This window comes from Gracilinanus agilis, chromosome 4, assembly GCF_016433145.1.
Source record: "Gracilinanus agilis isolate LMUSP501 chromosome 4, AgileGrace, whole genome shotgun sequence".
NCBI classification, from domain to species: Eukaryota; Metazoa; Chordata; class Mammalia; order Didelphimorphia; family Didelphidae; genus Gracilinanus; species Gracilinanus agilis.
Window position 1 is genome coordinate 199,063,952 of NC_058133.1, and position 21,304 is coordinate 199,085,255.

At 41.9% G+C, this 21,304-nt stretch overlaps 1 protein-coding gene across 1 annotated transcript in view; it reads right to left on the reverse strand.

Moving 5' to 3' along the window:
* The window catches only part of COL1A1 (collagen type I alpha 1 chain), a 61,104-nt gene that overhangs the window by 30,011 nt on the left and 9,789 nt on the right, over positions 1 to 21,304 (reverse strand). The window contains exon 2 of the mRNA XM_044675119.1: positions 16,873 to 17,003. Within this exon, the coding sequence (XP_044531054.1) occupies positions 16,873 to 17,003 (131 nt within the window). The remainder of the gene's footprint in view (positions 1 to 16,872; positions 17,004 to 21,304) is intronic.

Sequence of the window (21,304 nt, forward strand, 5' to 3'; positions counted from 1 at the left end):
TCTGAAATTTATTTCTTTATTCCATTTCCTTCTTTCACCTTTCCTTCCTTTCTTTTTCTTTCTTCCTTCTTCTCTTTCTTCTTTTCTCTCCTTTATATCTTTCTTCTTGCCTTCCATTCCTTCTCTCTTCCTTTCCTCTTCTATCCTTCCTTCTTTCCTTCTTTTCATTTGGAAAGTCTTCAATGCTGGAAGTGAGTTCCCCTCTGGGAGTTCCTAATACCTATGAAATCCCAGGTTCAGTCCTTATCCCTAGCCTTCCCTTCAGATATAGAGGTCCAGTCAAGCTGACCTTCTTGCTCTTGCTCATATATACCATTCCATCTCTCACCTCCATGCAGTTACAGAGACCAGGCCTCATTCCTGGAATGCACTCTCTCTTCCCCAACTCTGCAACTTAAAATTCTCAGTTTCCTTCAACTAAGCAGAAACAGCACCTTACAAGAAGCCTTCCTTGATTCTCCCTACTATTATTAGTGCCTCCCAAATGAAATGATTTTGTATTTATTGTGTGTTCATTTTACAGCCTCTGTAGCACTGACTACTGCCTCAGATGGAATGTAAGCTTCTTGAGGGGAAGATGATTTCAGTCTTGTCTTTGCATGCTCAGAACTTAGCACAGTGCCTGACACATACTAGATATTTTGTAAATGCTTGTTATTAATCAACTCTCAGTTAATAAACATTAAGTTCCTGCTTAGTTCAATAAACATTAAATTCCTACTATGTGCATATATGCCTTTATTTAGTACTATGCCCAATAAACATTTATCATGTTCTTACTAAGGGCACATATACTTTTATTAAGTTCCTACTATATGCAATAAACATTTGTGAAGTTCCTACTATGTACAAAAAATATGAAAAACAAGATAGTCCCTGCTCTCATAGAACCTACAATCTAATGGAGGAAGACAACACAGAAAAGAAAATTGATGAGCACAGGGGCAGTACAATGGCTAGAGCTTCAGGCCTGGAGACAGGACGTCCTGGCTTCATATCTGGTCTCAGACACTTCCTAGTTGTGTGACCTTGGGCAAGTCACTTAACCCCAATTGCCCAGCCTTTGCCACTCTTATGTCTTAGAATCAATATTTAGTATCGATTCTAAGACAGAAGGTGAGGTAAAGAAAGCTGAAAAGTGAAAGAGGTTTGTGGCGCTGGGGAAGGTTTCTGACTCAGGAACATGGTGGAAGCTCAGAGAAGTCCCAAAGTAGCACAGTCAGGTGAGAAACAAGGAGATGTTCTGAGCTGTCCAGTTAGAGGGAGGTTTTAGAGTTCATGGCTCCACCCTCCAATCAGAGGAATAGAGGAAGCGATTCTCTCCATGGAGCCAGTAGATTTCAAGGTTTGACATTGTGTGTGTATATGTGTGTGTGTGTGTGTGTGTGTGTGTGTGTGTGTGTGTGTGTGTGTATGAGCATGTCTGTGTATGTCTCTGTGTGTTTCTGCATGTGTCTGTATATCTGTATCTATGTATTGCTGTCTGTCTGTGTCTGTATCTGTGTGTGTGTGTGTGTGCCTGTGCATGTCTGTGCCTGTGTGTTGTGTCTTGGGGATGGAACGAAAGGTATGGCTCTGTGGAGGAGATAAAGAAACAGACCATGTGGGAGAGTGAGGCAAGCTTCCTGGAATCCATCCCAACCAACTAGAAGACAACTAACAAGACTGTGATGGAGAAGAAATCAGAGGCCAAAGATTGGGAGAGAGGGGATGCTTCCTGCCCATGGAAGTGTCCAGAAGCAGGAGAGGACGTGTGGCCAGGGAATGGGATCATAAGATCTAGAACCAAAAGAAACCTCATACCCCATCTAATCCTGTCAAGTGCACGGGGTAACAAAGTCAGTATGTATTGGAAGTGGGACTTGAATGAAGATTTTCCTCAGTTCTAGGTGAACTTTCCATCCACCACATTGCCTCTCAAAATAAGGGAGACAACATGTAAGTAACTAGAAAAACAAGAAGTGAGAAGAAAAGGTATTCTGACCATGGGGATCATTGATCAGTTGTGTCCAATTTTTCATGATCCTGTGAATCTTATTGGCCATGGGATTTTCTTGGCAAAGGTACTGGAGTGCTTTGTCACTTTCTTTTCCAGTAGATTAAGGCAAGCAGAAGGTTTAGTGATGTTCTCAGGGTCACACAACTAGTAAATGTCTAAGGCTGGATTTGAACTCAGGTTTTCCTGACTGCACACCCAGCACTCTATTCACCAAGCCACCAAACTACCTCCTGAGCATGGAGTACAAGCAGCGAAAATATTGAGTTGGGAGATGGAGATCTTTATGTAAAAGATAAAGAAAGAAAGCCCACATACCTACATCATAGAATGGATGGGGGGCAATAGCTATGTGAGTGGGGAATAGAATACCTTTTCAGATTTAAAAATTAATATCCAATAACTCCAAGTATTATATTTTATAAGATTTATTAATAATCACTTGAAGTAGAGGAAATAAAAAGACAAAAGTAAAAAGCCCAAGTAAAGATAAGTTTTCCCTACTGTGTTAGTGGGAGAAGAGAGAGCAAAGGCAGGGTTACAGAAACTTTATCTCCAAAACGTCAGGATATAACGTGAGGATGAAAGTGGAATTCTGGGAAATGAAGTCCTGGTGTCCAAAATTGTAATTACACACTGTCTACCCCAACCTGGTATCAAAGGAGAAATGAGAAGACTGAAAACAGAATGGCTGCATGGGGAGAGTGTGAAGGATGACTTGGAGGTTGTGAGCCTGGATAACTGGATGGGTGGTGATGCTTAAACAATAATAGGGAAATCCAGAAGAGGGGAGAAAAACAAGATAATGAGCTCTGTTGTAAGTGTAATAAGTTTGAGACACCTAGTTCAAGACCTCCAAAAGGCAGGTGGTGAGAAAAGAATATTCAGAGGGACATGGAAATTGGGTTCAATTGAATGGCTATTGTGTGGGGAAGGGAATACACTTGTTTTGTGTGGCCCCAGAGGGCAGAATCAGAAATCATGGAGGTCCAATTATGTTCCATGTCAGGAAAAACTTCCTAACAATTAGAGCTCCTCCAGAGTAGATCAACTACCTGGAGAGGAGGTGGGTTTTTCTTCCTTGGAGGTCTTCAAGTAGAAACTGGAAGATCATTTGTAATTATATTGTAATATAGTACAGTATGTAGTATGTTATATTAATTATATTATATATCATGTCATATCATGTCATTGTATTGTTACATTTATTATATCATATTTATTATTATTTTTATATGACATATATTATGTTATATTGCATTATGCTATGTTATGTGATATTATGTTATAATATATTACATTACATTGTATTATATTGTCTAATGTTATGTTCTATTATTTATTATCCTATATCATATTATATTACATTACATTATGTAACAACATCGCATCATGTTATATTGTATCATATTATGTTATATTCCTATATATTTCATTATATTATATTATGAGTATTCCATATCATATCATGGCATGGGATGCCATATTATATTATCACATAATATCTTCTCATATAATAATATCATATTATATTATGAATATATTATAGTGGATGTTCCTTCCCGTACAGGTTTGTCTCAAAGGCTGCTGAGGTTCCTTCCAACTCTCAAATTCTGTCCTTCTGTGATATGAGGCTGGAGCTCAAAAGAGAGGCTAGGACCAGATATATAGATCTCAGGCACTGGCACAGAGATGATCATTGAACCTATGGGAGCTGATGGGCTCATTGAATGAAATAGTATGGAGCAGGCTTTCTTAACCTAGGATTCCCTGGATTTCTTATTAATATTTTGATAATTATATATCAACATAATTGGTTCCTTTGTAATCCTGTGTGTTTTATGCTTTAAAAAATATTGTTCAGAAAAGGGGTCCATAGACTTTACTGGACTGTGAAAGCAGTCTATGATGCCCAAAAGATGGAAAACTCTTGGCACAAAGGAAAAAGAGAACTGGACCTGAGATAGGATCTTTGGGAGAGCAAAACTCCTGGGTCCTGGACAATAGTATTAGTGACCCTGATGAGATCCAGTAAAGGAGCCTGAGGAGCAGTTAAACAAATAGAACCCACTTCTTTGTGACTTACTTTTCTCATCTATAAAATAAAGATAATATTTGACTTCCTGTCAAGGCTATTGTGGATCAGACTAGAGAATGGTTGTCAAAGTGTTTTGTGAATGGTAAGACTCTATACACAGATAAAGAATTCTTTTCCCTCTCTCTTTTCTTTTCTTCTCTTTCCCTTCTTCTGGCTTTTACCCTTTCTCTCTGGTATTTTTTCCCACAGTTTCTGCCTTTCTGTTCCTCTTCCTTAATCTTTCTGTACATTTCCTCCTTGATCTCTGTCTCAGTCATCTTCCATCTCTGTCCTCCTTTCTCTCTCCCCATCTTGGTTCTATATGTCTCCTCTTTCTTGCGTTCTCTCAGGGCTTTTTCTGAGCCTCCATTTCTGTCTTCCTCTTTGTCTCTATCGCTTTTCTGTCCGTTTCTCTCTCTGCTCCTCCCAGTTGTATCAGCCTCCACTCTGACTCTTCCCACCCTTTTGCAAGAGGCCCCTTCTCCAGTAACCCAACCCAGTCCTTCTTCCCCCAGCAACAGGCTGTGGTAGCCACCTCATCACTTTGGATCAGGAGGAGAGAGGGATATTTGCGTTGTAGCCAAAAGCATCTCGTTGAAATAAAAGCATCAGTGAATCCTTCGGGCCCTGGCTAAGACGCAGGAGAAACCTCTAAGGAAAGGAATCAAGGGAGCCCCACATCGAGATGCTACTTTTCCCAATCCCTCCCATTACCCAAAGTACATGCTTCCATAGTTTGCTCATGCCTTCAGGCACTGCCCCAAACCCAGGCTCCCTTGGACCAGCTGTGCCAACATCTCTTTTTGGATTCCTGAGCTAATCCTGAGTATATCTCTCAGCCTTCTCACTGCTTCTTATCTCATCCTCTCTGATTCCTGAGCTGAGAACTTCCTGTGTCTCTGAGCCCTGCATTGGGCAATAAGGGGGGAAATCCAGGCAAAGAAGGACACGTATTTCTTAACCTCAAGGAGCTCCTGTTTTGATGGAGAAGACATAAAGCCTCACCTTCAAGGAACTCTTAATCTAATGAGAGAGACCTAGTCCCTGCTGTCCCAGAGTTCCAGGGGTGATGAGGGAAACACAGTCCCTGATCTCAAGAAGCCTCTGATCTAATAGTGGAAGAAAACACATACATAGGAGGCAGAGGAACCCTGGCAAATTATATCTCATTTCCTCTGAATAATAAAACAGAGTATTTGGACCTCAGTAGCAGCAGAAGGGACTGAGGAGTAGATAAAAGACTAGTTCCCTGTCAGAGGTGTATGGGGTACTAGAATCAAAGACAAGCCAGAAAGACACTCCTGAAGAGGAGGATCACTATGAGGCATAGTAAATAGTGCCCTGTATTAGAGTCAGCAAGACCTGAGTTCAAATTTAGCCTCAGACACTTACTAGCTGTAAGACCCTGGTAAGTCACTTAACCCCAATTACCTCTTCTGTAAAATGGGGATAATAATAGTAACTCCATCTCAGGGTTATGTGAGGATAGAATCAGGTAATTATAAAATGTTTAGTGCAGTGTCTGCACTTAGTAAGTGCTATGTGTTAGCTATTAATATTATTATCTGAAGGCTAAGCTATCTGGAGGCAAGGTGAAGGGCAATAGGACTTCAGGACCAGTTGTCTTGGAGAAGTGATTTATCTAAGACTCTTTCCATCTTATAATCTAATGTTAGAAGGGTCATCAAATCATAGAATGTTAGAACGGGACCAAACTTGTACAACTGAATAGACATTGTTTTTAAACACTTACCTTCTGTCTTAGAATTAACATTAAGAATTAGTCCCAAGGCAGAAGAGCAGCAAGGGCTAGGCAATCAGGGTTAAATGACTTGACTAAGATCACACAGCTAGAAGTGTCTAAGGCTATATTTGAACCCAGGACCTCCCATCTCTAGGACTGGCCCTCTATCTACTGAGCCACCCAGCTGCCCCTAAATTGATATTTATTAAGCTCTTCCTAGGTGTAAGATCTTGTGGTGTGGTGGGGTTGGAGGTAGGATGGGAGGGAAGGGAAAAACAAATGTGAAACAAGGTACACTCCTTGCTCTCAAAGAACTCACAATTTAGCAGGGAGATGAAAAATACACATGTAATCATAATACAAGTTAGTACGTAATTAAATCTTTTTTTTTTACTAGACTTGTGATTTTATTGGTATAGAGAAGTCCAGGTGAGAGAACTCCCTCTTACCAGTACCTGTCCTGGATCACTGCTTTGTGGTGGAGGAGGGACTTGTTTAGCTCAATGAAACAAGAGGCTATCCCATGCAGGATTACTGAAGATGGACAGGACATAATGGAGAGCTCTGAAAAAAGGGGTGATCCACTGGAGAAGGAATCTCCATTATCTTTGCCAAGAAAACCCATGTGAAAACGATAAAAGATTTGACATCAGAAGATGAGCTCAGGTTGGAAGGCTTACACTGTGCCAGTGGGGAAGAGCAGAAGACAGTTACAAGTAACTTCAGAACTAATGAAGCAACTGGGCCAAAGCTGAAAGAAAGCTCAGTTGTGGATGTGTCTGGTGACAAAGGGAAAGTCTGATACTGCAAAGATCAATATTGCATAGGAATGTGGAATATAAGATCTATGAATCAAATGAAGCTGAGCAAGATCAAACAGGAGATGGAAAGTTTAAACATTGACATCTCAGGTGTCAGTGAATTGAAACGATCTGGAATGGGTGAATTTAGTTCAGGTGATCATTCCATAGACTACTATGAGCAAGACTCCCTGGAAGGAATGGAGTAGCCTTCATAATAAAAGGCTGAGAAAAGCAGTATTGGGGGATAATCTCTCTGATGATATATATTTTTTCAATCCTTACCTTCCATCTTTGAATTGATACAGTGTATTGATTCCAAGGCAAAAAAGTGGTAAATGCTAAGCATTGGGGGTTTAGTGACTTTCCCAGGGTCACACAGCGAGGAAGTGTCTGAGGTCACATTTGAACCTAGGACTTCCTGTCTCTAGACCTGGCTCTCAATCCTCTGAGTTATCTAGCTGTCCCCTTGGGGTATAATCTCTCTCTCTCTTTTAAAACCCTTACCTTCTGTCTTAGAATCGATACTGTGTATTGATTCCAAGGCAGAAGAATAGTAAGGGCTAGGCGTTAAGTGATTTGCTCAGGGTCATATAGCTAGGAAGTGTCTGAGGGCAGACTTCCCATATCCAGGCCTGCCTCTCAATCCACTGAGCCACCTAGTTTCTTGGGGTATAATATGAAAAATGACAGAATGATATCAGTTTGAATCCAAAGGGAACCATTCAGCATCATACAAATACAAGTCTGTACTCTAACCACTGATACCAAAGAGGTTAAAGTTGCTCAATTCCATGAAGACCTACAACATCTTCTAGAAATAACACCAAGAAAAATACATCACATTCATCATAGAAGATTGGAATATTAAAGTAGGAAATCAAAAGATAATTGGAATAAGAGGCAAATTTGGTCTTGGAGTCTAAAATGAAGCAGGACAGACTAATAGAGTTTTATCAAGATAACTCACTGATCACAGCAAATACCCTTTTTTCCAACAGTGCAAAAGGCAACTCTATACATGGACATCATCAGACAGTCAATATCAAAATCAGATTAAGTATATACTTTGCAGTCAAAGGTGGAGAAGTTCTCTATTTAGTTAAACCAAGACCTGGAACTGACTGTGACTCAGATCATGAGGCTCATATTGCAAAATTTAGATTTAAATTGAAGAAAAGGTGAACCATTAGAACTTATATGTATGATCTAAATAGCATCATTTATGAATATGAAGTGGAAATGATGAATAGATTTAAGGGATTAGATCTGGTAGATAGAATGCCTGAAGAACTATAGCCAGAGGTTCTCAATATTGTATAGAAGGAAGCAACAAAAAATATCACCCCAAATAAGAACAAGAAAGCAAATGGTTGTCCTATAAGGCTTTACAAATAGCCAAGGAAAGAAGCAAAAGGGAAAGGAGAAGGGGAAAGTTAAAGAGATCTCTTCAAGAAAATTAGAGATATCAAGGGAAAATTTATGCAAAAATGGGCATGATGAAAGACAAGAAGAATAGGGACTTAACAGAAGTAGAAAAGGTTAAGACTTGGCAAGAATATAGATAAGAACTATATAAAGAAAGATCTTACATCACTGATAAACAAGATGGTGAGGTTTCTAATCTAGAGCCATCCATCTTGGAAAATGAAGTGGAGTCGGCCCTAGGAAGTATTGCTAACAATAAGACTAGTGGAGGTAACAGAATTCCAGCTGAGTTATTTAAAATCCTAAAAAATGATGCTGTTAAAGTACTGCACTCAACATGCCAGCAAATTTGGAAAACTTAGCAGCGGTCACTGGATTGGAAAAGATCAGTTTACTTCCTAAAGAAGGTCAATGCCAAAGAATATTCAAATGATTAAACAATCATCCTTATTCACTTGTCAATAAGGTTATGCTTAAGATTCTGCAAGTTAGGATTCAGCAATATGTGAACTGAGAACTGCCAGAAGTGCAAGCTGATTTCAAAGAGGCAGAGGAACTAGAGACCAAATTGCCAACATTTGCCGGAGGATGGAGCAAGGGAGTTCCAGAAAAACATCAACTTCTTCTTCTTCTTCTTCTTTGACTATGGATTATAATAAGTCCTCAGAGATGGGAATACCTGATCATGATATTTGTCTCCTGAGGAACTTGTATGGTGGTCAAGAAGCAATAGTTAGAACTGATCATGGAACAATTGATTGACAACATTGAGGGAAGGAGTACAACAAGGCTGTATATTGTCACCATATTTATTTAACTTATTTGCAGAGTACAATGTGCAAAATGCTAAGCTAGACAAACCAAAATTCAGAGTTAATCTGTTAATGAGTTAATCATCTTAGATAAAAGATGATACCACTCTGATGGCAGAAAGTGAAGAATTAAGTAGTCTCTTGATGAGGGTGAAAGAGGATTGTGTAAAAGATGGCTTGAAACTTAACATGAAAAAACATATATTAAGATCATGGCAACTGGTCCATCACTTCCTGGCAAATACAAACAGTGTTAGATTTTTATATTCTTGAACTCAAAGATGACTGCAGGGGGTGACCGAAGCCATAAAATTGAAAGATGCTTGCTCCTTGGAAGGAAATCTGGATAGCATACTCAAAATCAGAAATATTACCTTGTCAACAAAGGCCCATATAGTCAAAGCTGTGGTTTTTCTAGTAGTCTTGTATGGCTATGAGAATTAATTATAAGGAAAGCTGATCGTCACAGAATCAATATCTTCAAATTATGGTGCTATAAAAGACTTTTGAGAGACCCATGGAAAGTAAGGAGATCAATTCAGTCAATATTTAAAGAAATTAATTAAGATTATTCATTGTAAAGACAAAGACTAGAGCTGAAGCTTAAATACTTTGGTTACCTAATGAGAAGACAGGACTTATTAAAAAAGTTGAAAAACTTATGTTGGGAAAAATTGAAGGTAAAAGCAGAAGGGGATGACAGAAGATAAAATGGATAGATAGTATCATGGAATCAACTTGAATATAAGCTTGGACAGACTTCAAGAGATAGTGGAGGATAGAAGGGCCTGGCATGCTATGGTCCATGGAGGTCACAAAGAATCAGACACAACTGAACAACAACAATCAATGCAGATCAGAAGCAACTCTGCAACTGAGAGTCTCAGATGTGGGGTTTAATCCTTGGTCCATATATGTAGATAGATTTCAGAGAGAACTTTGATGAGAAAAAAATGTATCTTTATTTTTGCTAACCTCTAAACAAAATTTAGTATTTCTTTCAATTATTTAAGAACATTATTATGAGAAGGAATCCATAGGCTTCATTAATCTACCAAAGGTATCCATGACATAAAGAAAGGTTAAGAATCTGTCTTAGAAGAATGATCTGAGCCCCTGAGAAGTTAAGTGATTTGTACAAGGTCACATAGCCCAAGACCTTCTATTTATCTACAACTCAGCTGTCCCTTAAAAAATACTTACTTTCCATCCAATCAATACCATGTATTGGTTTCAATGCAGAAGAGTGGTAAGAGCTAGGCAAAGGGTGTTAAGTGACTTGCCCAGGAATTAAAAAATAATTAGAAACTAAATAATCTAATTTTTCAAAACTGGTGGGCCAAAAAACAAATCATAGAAATAATCACTGATTTCAATGAAGAGAATGACAATGAGGAGACAACATACAAAATTTATGGGATACAGCCAAAGCAGTACTCAGGGGAAATCTTATATCCCTAAATGCTTATATCAACAAAATTGAGAAAAAGGGGATCAATGAACTGGGTAAGTGACTTGCCCAGGGTAACATAGCTAGGAAGTATCTGAATCCATATTTGAACCCAAGATCTCCCATCTCTGGGCCTAGTTCCCAAACCACTGAGTCAACCAGTTGCCCCCCAGTTGCTTCTTTTTTATATATGTTATATTTCATTTTATTATTTAATATTATGTGTCAACAGATAGTGGCTGTTTTGACATTGTGTGAAGGAAAGGCATAAGAATCTAATATGTATAAATATAAGTTAGTGGTAAAATATATCAAAGAAACACAATCATAGAAAAATAAATTTCCAAGGAATCATAGGAGTTATAGAATAACCAATTGCCTTTTTTAATAGAAATGTCAGAAATGGGAAAATTTGAGAAGATAGAGATCAAGGAAAGATTTCTTAAAGGTACTTAAATGCTTGGTGGATTTAAACAAATGGAAATTCTTACTATTGCAGTAATCTAGGTGGTAGTAATGAGGGTCTGAATTAGGATTGGAACAGCAACGGATGGGAAGGAACAGATCTGAGAAACAATGCGTTAGTCATCTTTCCCCCTCAAACCCTTCTTGCCTCCCCTCACTCAATTTGGGTGTTACCTTCTACTCCTCACTACCAGTCACTCTACACCTTCTTTCTGTTGTTGTCTTGTTTCTAATATTCACATCTCTTGAAAACATCTCCCTTGCTCCTCTGAAACTGCTACCATTCTGAAGCAGGTCATCATCACTTCACTTCTCAACTATTACAATAGCCTATTAGGTGGATGTCTACCCTAAGCATGAGAAGACTTTCCTTGGCAGAATGGACAGATGAGAGCAATTTGTTCCAACAGTCATGAAGGCAGCTAAAGCAGGCACTGTGGAGTGCTTACAGCTTGGACAGATATGGAAGATGCCAAGGTCATCCATTTTATCCCAGACCATCACTGATCTCCTTGCCATTTGACTTGCCACTGGACTTGGGTGACTCTGGAAGAGAGTGAGGCCAATGACTCTGTGTAACTCTGCCTCAATTAAATCCAATCCATGCACAAATCAAGACATCACACCTTGATGCCATTGGTCCTCTTCAAAAACAAAGGACAAAGCAACCTCTTGGTGTGTCTCCTTGCCTCAAGTCCCTCCCTGCTCTACTCCATCCTCTGCTCAACCACTGAAACAGTTTTCCTCAAAGGTCTGAGTACTGCCACAGGCCTCCTTGCTGTTTCTTATAGAGGACACAGCATCTCCTGACTTTCTTGCCATTGCACTAGCTAGCCTCCATGACTGGAGAGCTTTCTCTTCTCCTCCCATTGTTCCTGTTCTCTCTACCAACTTCCCTTCTAGTGTCTTCCTTATTTTTCATTTACATTGTACACAGTAACAGCAATATTGTATACTGATCAATTGTGAACGACTTAGCTGTTCTCAGCAATACAATGACTTAAGACAAACCTGAAAGACTTTTGATGAAAAATGCTATCCACCTCCAGAAGAACTGATGGAGTCTGAATGCAGATCAAAGCATATGACTTTTTCTTTATTTTTTCACGGTTTTTTTGGTCTGTGTTTTCTTTCACAATACAGCTAATATGGAAGTAAGTTTTACATATGAGTTACATATTGTAACTTTTATCAAATTGTTTGCCTTTTCAAAAAGAGGGAACAGCGCAGAGAGGGAAAGAATTTTGGAACTCAAAATTTTTTTTAAAGAAATGTTAAAAATTCTTTTTTCATATAATTGGGAAAAAATAAAATATTACTAAAAGAGAAAAGGAAAAAACAAACAAAGAACTCTTCTGCTACTTAGTGGATAATCCTTAGAAGTTGCCTTGACCAAAAATTTCACCATCTTTTGAAGGATCAGATGTTGATCTTCTGGCTTGGTTCTTGAGTGACTGACATTAGAATTCTTCACCAGGCCTGGACTTGAAATCTTTTTAGCTTGGTAGGACCCGCCTAAGCTTATACTTTCCTGGCTTGACCCCAGAGGACTCAGGGTCTCCTTCATGCTCAGAAAAGGACTTGGATGCAAGAGATCATAGGGGGCAGCACTTGGGGCAGCTAGGTGGTTCAGTAAGAGAGTCAAGCTTGGAAATGAGAGATCTTAGGTTCAAATATGGGCTCAGATTCTTCTTAGATGGGTGACCCTGAACAAGTCACTTAACCCCCATTGCCTAGCCCTTACCACTCTTCTACCTTGGAACCAATACATAGTATCAATTCTAAGAAAGAAGGTAAAAGATTAAAAAAAAAAGAATTGGCAGAACTTGGTGGTCAGGTGGCACAGTGGATAGAGTGCCTGGTCTGGAGTCAATAAATCCAAATTTGTCTCTAGACACTTCTTAGCTGAGTGATCCTGGGTGAGTCACTTAACCCCCATTGCCTAGCCTTCTGCTTTGTAACCAAATACAAAGTATTTATTCCAAGGTGGAAGGTAAGAGTTGTGTTGTGTTTTTTTTAATGAGCTGGAGAAGGAAATGGCAAATCACTCCAGTATCTTTGCCAAGAAAACCCCAAATGGGATCAGGAAGTTGGACATGACTGAAAAATGACTGAACTGAATTGGCAGCTAGATGGATGTCAGAATAAAGGAGAGGGGAATTAGGGCTAGAGTCCAAACGTTCTCTGAAATTTTGAACAGGGAAGTTGAGGTAAGGAGCAAGTTCAGGGGAGAATGCAATGAATTCAATATCAGGCATGTTGAATCTGAGATATAGATAGAATATATAGATGAAGCAGTCCAAAAACTGTCCAAGATTGAGGACTAATGCTCAAAAGAGCAAGCTGACTAGATTAGACGGAATAGAAACATCTGCATAAAGGAGTAATGATTTTTGATACAAGCTCCTTGAGGACAAAACTGTTTTGATTTCTATTTGTATAGTTTGACACCTAGTAAACACTGAGAAACTCAAATTATAATACCGGTTTTACAGATGGGGAAAATTGAGAGCTGGGTCATGAAACCAAGGGGAAGGAGACAATATCAAGAAGTGTAATGACTACTATCAGATGTAGAAAAGTTAAGGACTGAGAGCTGAGGTCGGTGGACTTGGTAATGACCTTGGAGCATCCTTTTGTAGAGTGGTGGAGACTGAGGCCAATTTGCAGGGGATTGAGAAGTGAATAGTAAGGGAAGAGAGGAAGCAAGCCAAGGTCACTCTTTTTTTTAACCTTTACCTTCCATCTTAGAATCAATACTGTATTGGTTCCAAAGCAGAAAAGCAGTAAGGGTGAGTCAAGGGGAATTAAGTGACTTGCCCAGGGTCACACAGCTACGAAGTGTCTGAGGCCAAATTTAAACCCACGACTTCTCATCTCTGGGCCTGGCTTTCAGCTGCCACCAGCCGAGGCCACTCTATAGAAATTTTATAGTGAAGAAGAGACGGGATGAAATTTAGGGGTGGGTGGAAGGGCAGGGGCAGCAATCACCTTCTTCTTAATCCAGCACTTTCCTCCTCTTATAGATCAGGAGGAAGATATGACTTGGTCACGTTCACACAGCTAATTGTTGGGTGTGGGGTTCTAGGACTCTTGCCTCTCTCCCAGGCTACTTCTCATGAATCCACTTGTGTTTTTGTTATTGTTACCTAGGGCTAGTCCAACTCCTGGCACCCATGGGAATGCTGAGATTCAAAGAAAGACCTCGTATAATCCATCATCTCCTGCTGAACCTGAACACATGTCCGAGGTATTTATTTTGGGGTTCTGCGATACCATCTTTCTTCAGAATAGGGGAATGGAGAAGAAAATTAGTAGATAACTATTTGTCTCCAAGGATAACAGTTCAGAAGCATCAACCATCAGAGGTGAAAGTGCCCTGATTCAAGCCCTTCATTTTCCAAATGTGGAAACTGAGGTCCAATAACTTCACTGAGATTACCTTGCTAGTTAATAGCAGATCTAGGTCTAGAAGCCCCAGCAAGGACAGGATTTTCCAGATAATTCTTCCTGCCATCTATCTCTGATCTTTGATTCTTAGGACCTCATGAGTCCAGGAGCCCAGAACTAGAGCCCAGAAGGCATGGTGTGTGAATCTCTGAGCAGCCCAAGCAGAGACAATGGCATGGAAAAAACTGCTGCCCGAGGGGACAAAGTCAGTCACAGGCAGAGGCTTGGCTGGATTCTGGGGGTTTTCAGCATTTGAGGAGGGAGCCTGATTGACCTGAGATATGGCTGGGAGCTGAGATGAGGACGCCAGAAGGGCCAGATGGGGTATGAGGAGCCCCACCTTCAGACTCAACCAGGCACTAAGATCCCCCTTTTCCCCTCTCCAACCCACCCCAAATGAAGCTGAAAGGCAAGAAGAAGGAATGAAAGATGGGTAGAATCAACCACATAGAAGAGGTTTGGCACAGGCTGAGGGCCTTGATTCAAACCATCTGCACAGTGGGGCTGGGATAGGAGCTCTAGCTAGTGAGCGAAGACTGCAGATTGAGGAGGAGCCTGGGAAGCAGGCTGGGGGAGTGGGGACAGCCCAGGGAGCAGACTCCTTCCTTCCAGACATCCAAGCCTAGATGACTTAGCCCACAAGCCCAGCCCAGCCCGCTGACCTCATTCCCAGCCACCACCACCCCCTCACTCTATTCCACTCCCAGGCCCCCCTTCTGGCTGCCACGTAGGCTGGAAGGCTAAGAGTTAGCAGTGGTAAGGTAGGAGGGGGGTGGCATCTCTGCTCCCAAACCCAAAGAAGGTGGGCAAGAAAGATCCAGGCATCTGAGCATCTGTCCTTTCTGGCTCTTCAGCTCTCCCCAAGCTAAGATGGTGCTTAGAGATCCTTCTTGCCTCCTCAGGGCACGCAGGGTCTCATTTGTCTTCTCCCCGGATGCCAGAGGTCAAAGCGGGCAGAGATTGGGATAAAGTGTAGAGCAGGGGTTGGAGCCTGGAATGGCCTGGATACCCATCGTTGTCTCTCTGTCTCTATAGACCCCGATGTCCTAAGACCTTTTGAGATGTCGTATCCATGAGACCAAGCTGATGGCTGGACAGTCCTTCTGGAGAGCTAACCTGGATCCCTTCCTTCTACTGCAGCAGGAGTCATCTCGAGAATGGAAAGGAAGGGGGAGGAGGCAAGACCAGTGTTTCTCTCCCAGGGACAGCTTCTATCAGCTCTTACCCCCCAGTCCCACATATCTTCCCCTTGGCTTCAGATCCACTATTCCTTCTGCCTTTTCTATCCTCCTGCCTCCTCCAGCCCCGACCTACCCATCCATCTTAGGGTCTCTGCCCAGCCTGGGGCTGCCCTGGTGGCCCCTGAAGCTGTGCATTCCCGAGCTGTGAGTCATCCTGGGGAATGTCTGGTCTCTGGCCACAACTTTCCCTCCATGCACTGACCTCCCCCACCAGCAAAGAGAGCCTGATCCGAGGAGGGTGCAGGGCCCTGGAAGAGGCGCTCCCCAACTCCCAAAAAGCTGAGGGTGGTCCCCTCTCCCCCCAGTGGGAGTCGGGGTTCCAAACCTGACCCCTGGGATTCCTCCCCTCCCCAGACCATCCCCACAACCCCAGCCAGACTTTTCAGTTCTCCTCTCTAGCCCAGGGGAAAACCGAGGTGGAGGGAAGGACAGAGCAGGATTATGGGACTCTTCAGGGTGGACCCAATCATTTCGGCTCCCAGTTTTCCCTTAGGCTCCCTGCTGGTTGGGAGATGTGCCCAGGCCCCACTCTCCTCCCTGCCCCCCCACCCAAGGCAGATCCAGGCTGTTTCTGTCTTCAAAGGCCTGAGAGCACTCATTCTGGAGGGTGACACGTCCCTGGGTGGGGGGATGGGGGAATCCACGTTTACAAGGAGGAAGGAGAGCTCTGCTTTCTCCTTGTGGGGCCCCCTCCTCTTCCTGTCATCTGTATGCTAGCCTGCTCTTCCTCTTTTCCCTCACCTCCCCGAATCGTAGGGTCATAGATTTAGAAGCTGAAAGGAACCGTAGAGGCAATAGAGTCCTTCATTTTATGGAGGAAACCGAGGCTGACGTGGCCTGCCCAGGATCACAGAGCTTGTAGGCATCAGAGGAGGGACCTGACCCAGGTCTTCCAGGCTCCAAGCCCTGTAGCTCACCATCTTCCTCACCATGCCTCTTCCCTCAATAGTTGCTAGAAACAGAACCTTCAGGTCCATTTTTCTTTTATCCTTTCTCTGAGAAACCCTCCCTTTCTCCCAAGTCTACCCCCAATTTGTGCATGTTTATACACTATATATATGTGAGTGAGTTTGTGAATGTTTTTTGTGTGTTTGTGCATACTTGTGTGTTCGTGTGATGATGTGCATATGTGTTTGCGTGTTTGTGTTTTTCTCATGTATATTTGTGCATGCTTGTGTTAGCGTGTGATTCTATGTGTGTATGAGTGTGTTTATATATGCCATGTGTGTGTATTTGTGCATGCTTGTGTGTTAGCATGTGATGCTCTATGTGCATATGAGTGTATGTTTATGTATGTCTTGTGTGTGTTTGTGTGTGTTCCTGTGTTTTTGTACATTTGTGTTTCAGTGTATGGTGTGTGTGTGTGTGTGTGTGTGTGTGTGTGTGTGTGTGTGTGTGCAGACTCCTACCCGGCACTGAGAACACGGCGTGCTGAGGCCCCCCTCTCCCTCCCTTGTCCTCCCCCATGAGCTCAGGGAGAGCGCTCTCATTCCTATCGAGCTGTAACATGTGGACTTTGGCACTGGTTCGCACTTGACACCTAGTAAAGGAAAACAAACTGGATGCTGGAGAAGGCGGTCAGACCACGGAGAGCGAAGAAGCAGGAGAAAAAGAGACAGAGCGGAAGTGAGAGAGAGCTGGGCCAGGGGGCCCGAGGGGACATCGGAGGAGCCTTCCGGATGGGGCAGGGGGTGCCTGGCTGCTGTGCCAACAAGGGTTGGGGAGGGGGCAAGGATGAGCCTGCCCACAGCGCCTTGCTCCAGGATGGATGTTTCTCTGGATCTCATTTTGTCTGTCTTTGTTTCTTTATTAATCTCTACAGCTTTTTATTTCTTTCCCCAATGTAGCCATCTGATTCCGCTTTTCTCCTTCCCATGTATCTCCTAGACCTGGCAGGTTCTACATAAAGATTTCATCCTTCAAGGAGCTAAGTTCAAATCTAGGACCTGCATGACTTTGGGCAAGTCCCTCAATACCTCTGGACCTCAGTTTCCCCTTTTATAAAATGAGAGTGTTCAACCAGTGGGTCTCTAGTGTCCTTTCTAGTTTAAAATCCTATGAATCCGGGCATCTGGGTGGTTCAGGGGATAGTGAACCAAGCTTGGAGATAGGAGATCCTATTTCAAATCTGGTCTCAGACACTTCCTAGCTGTGTGACCCTGGGCAAGCCACTTAAACCCCTTTACCTAGCCCTTACTGCACTTCTGCCTTGGAACCAATACTCAATATTGATTCAAACATGGAATTTAAGGGTTTAAAGAGTTTTAAAAATATGTTAAGGGAGCAGCTAGGAAGCACAGTGGATAAGAATACTACACCTGGAGTCAGGAAGATCTAGATTCAAATCTGGCCTCAAACACTTCCTAGCTGTGTGACCCTGGGCAAATTATTTAGCCCCAATTACCTAGCCCTTGCCGCTCTTCTGTCTTGGAGCAGATACTTTGGATAGACACTAAGACAGAAGGTAAGGGTTATCAAAAAAGAAATCCTACGAATCTGTGAGATGTGGTCAAGATCTAAGCAGGGGTTTGCTCATCTGCCCTAGAGCAGAGATTCAGAATCAATGCTAGGCAAGCCCTGAAGCGAAGATACCTATTCAGTATTTAGTGCAATAGTATTCCATCGCAATCATATGCCACAACTGGTTTAGCCATTCCTCACTTAATGAACATCCCCTCAATTTCCAGTTCTTTGCCACCACAAAGAGAGCTGCTATAAATATTTTAGGACATAGAGGTTCTTTTCCTTTTTTCCTTGATCACCTTGGTAAACAGACCTAAGAGTGGTATTGCTGGGTCAAAGAGTATACCCAGTTTTCCAACTCTTTGGAGATAATCCCAGTTTGCTCTCCATCCTGAAGAATTTCCTGGAAGACCTTAGAGAAAGAGACTGACTCTCTCTCTCTCTCTCCCTCGCCTCTCTCTCTCTCTCTCTCTCTCTCTCTCTGCTTTTCACCTCTCTCTCTCCTCCCTTCTCCCTGTCTCTCTTTCACCTCTCTCTCTGCCCCTTCTTTCCTTAAGATGCTCTTACAAAGCACCCCAGTTCATTCTCTATAAATTGACCCCTCCTCCTAGAAATTGATCAGATAAAAAGATTAGGAAGAGGAAGTGGAGCATACACCACCAAGATAAAGCTGTGAAAAGATAAAAGAATATTTTCATATCCTATAAGAACCAGTCTAAACCACCTTTCAAAACCCAGCTCAAACAATATCTCTCCTCTGAAGCTTTTTCTAATCACCTAAACCCATAGTAATCTTTTTCTTTCCTTGGAGTCTCTATGGAACTTACTATCATAGAATCTTAGGGCTGATGGAGACATAAGTCATTTAGGTCAAGCAATCTCCCCTCTAATAGATCTAAGAAATTATATTAATCTAGTGTCAGTAGTCTGTTTCCAGGCTCTACTCACCTACAATCCACTCTTCACATAGCTTCCAAAAACACAGGTCTGATCATGTCACTATCTAATTCAAGAATAAGCATTTATTAAGCACTTACTATGTACCAGAGAGACCTTTAGAGTGTTCTTGGTATCTACTGGGAGATCTGGAAGACACTGGCACAGGACCTCCTGCATAGCATGCCCACATCAAAGAAGGCTCTTTGCTCTTCAAGCAAAGCAGAATTGCAATAGCTCAAAAGAAAGTGAGATGGGTAAATTTAGAGACATGCCACCCCCCCAAAATTTCCCAGTTCCCCACCTTCTTATCCATGCTCCTACTTTGTCTAACGGGCTTTCTTTTGTGACAAAAAATAGTTAAACAAAATCAACAAACACAATGAGAAGTCTGGCAGCACACGAAGGATTATATACCAGTAATCTCCCACCTCTATAACAAAAGGAAGAATGTGTATTTTTTTCATCCCTCCTTTAGTGATAAGGTTGGCCATTCAAATTACACAATATTTGGCTTCTTTTTATTCTTCTTTTCACTTAAATTACAATAGTCCTTGTATAGACTGTTTTCTTGATGTGCCACAAACTCATCAGTGAATTAGAGAGATGTCTACCTTGGGCATATGAAGTCTTCCTCCAGTGGAATAGGTTGATGAGAACAATTTGTTCAAACAGCCATGAAGGCAGAGAAAGTAGACTCTGGGGAGCACTTAGTTTGGTTAGACCCTGAAGAAGCCAGTTATCCTCTGTATCCCAGGCCATCACCAGTCATGGACTTTTGTAGTGCCACTGGACTTTGATGACTTGAGAAGAGAGAGTGAGGTCAATGACTTTGTACAACTAGGCCTTACTTAACTCCAATTCATGCTTCAGTCCAAAGACATCCCCAGTGATGTCATTTTGGTCCTCTTCAAGTATGAAGGACAACAACCAACCAACTACACGCCTGGGGTGGATTTCTCTTTGACTCAATGACAAGTTTGTGACCCAGCAATTACCCTCAGCCTGGTTTTAGCCTGCCTGCCAAAAAGGTTTACCAGGGTGTGGCCAGTATACTTTTTTTTTAACCCTTACTTTCTGTCTTAGAATTGATACTAAGTATAGATTCCAAGGCAGAAGAGCAGGAAGGACTAGGCAATGGGGATCAAGTGACTTGCCCAGGATCACATAGCTAGGAAATGTCTGAGGCCAGATTTGAACCCACAACCTCCTATCTCCAGGCTTGGCACTCTATCCACTGAACCACCTGACCACTCATGCTACAGATTTTTAGAGCCACAGGTGAAAGTTAGGTGGCAGATGGATGCCAAATGAGGATGATCATCCCTGAAAAAGACTCAGCAAGCCCTCACCCTAGAGGTACCAGTCTTCCCTGAACACCCAGTACACCCACACTGGTACATAGCCAGCATTTAATAAATACTTATTCCCTTCCTTACCACAAAAAGTACTGTTGTGAATATTTTGATATACAAAAGACTTTCCTTATTTTGTCTTGAACCTTTTTGGAGTTCAATCTGGAATGGGATCTCTGAGTTTAGTCAAATGATTAGTCATTTTTCTTGCATAGTTCCAAATTGTTTTCCAGAATGGCTAGACCAATTCACAACTCCACCAAGAGTGCATTAGTGTGCATGTTTCTGTGGGGTCCAGTATTGCTTATATCTGTCTTTGGTCATATTTGTCAAGTTGATGCCTTTAAAGGTTTTTGAATAGGCAGTATATGTGGTCAGATCTGTGTTACAAGAATATCAGTTAGGCAGCTGTGGGAAGGAAGGGTTGTGGAAGGGGACAGATTGAAAGTAAGGAGGCCAGTTAAGAGGCTACTATAATCATTCAGCAAGAGAATATAAGGGACTGAACTAGGGTAGAGGCTTCATGAAAGAAGAAAAAAAGAAGGGATATAAGAGCATTAGTAAGAGTAGAATCAATGGGATTTGGAGAGAGAAGAGAAGAGAAGAGAAGAGGAGAGAAAGAGAGAGAGAGAGAGAGAGAGAGAGAGAGAGAGAGAGAGAGAGAGAGAGAGAGAGAAAGTTAAGAATGACTTCAAGGCTGCTAACCTAGGTGATCAGAAGGATGGTGACACTCTTAAGAAAAATAGGGAATTTAGGAGGAGAAGGGAAACATGAGTTCAGTTTGGAACACAATGAGTTTGATACCTAAAGGACATTTGAGTGTAGCAATCTAGCAGGCAGCTGGGGGCATGAGACTGGCACTCAAGAGGAAGACTAGGGCTAGATCTGAGAGTCTTCTGCATAGGGATGATGATCGAATTCACAGAAGCCAATGAGATCACTATGTAAAAAAAGTGAGTGAGAAGGGAAATCAGGGTAGAGTCTTGAAGGATGCTCATATTTATTAGGCCCAGCAAAAATAAAAACTTGTGTGTGTGTGTGTGTGTGTGAGAGAGAGAGAGAGAGAGAGAGAGAGAGAGAGAGAGAG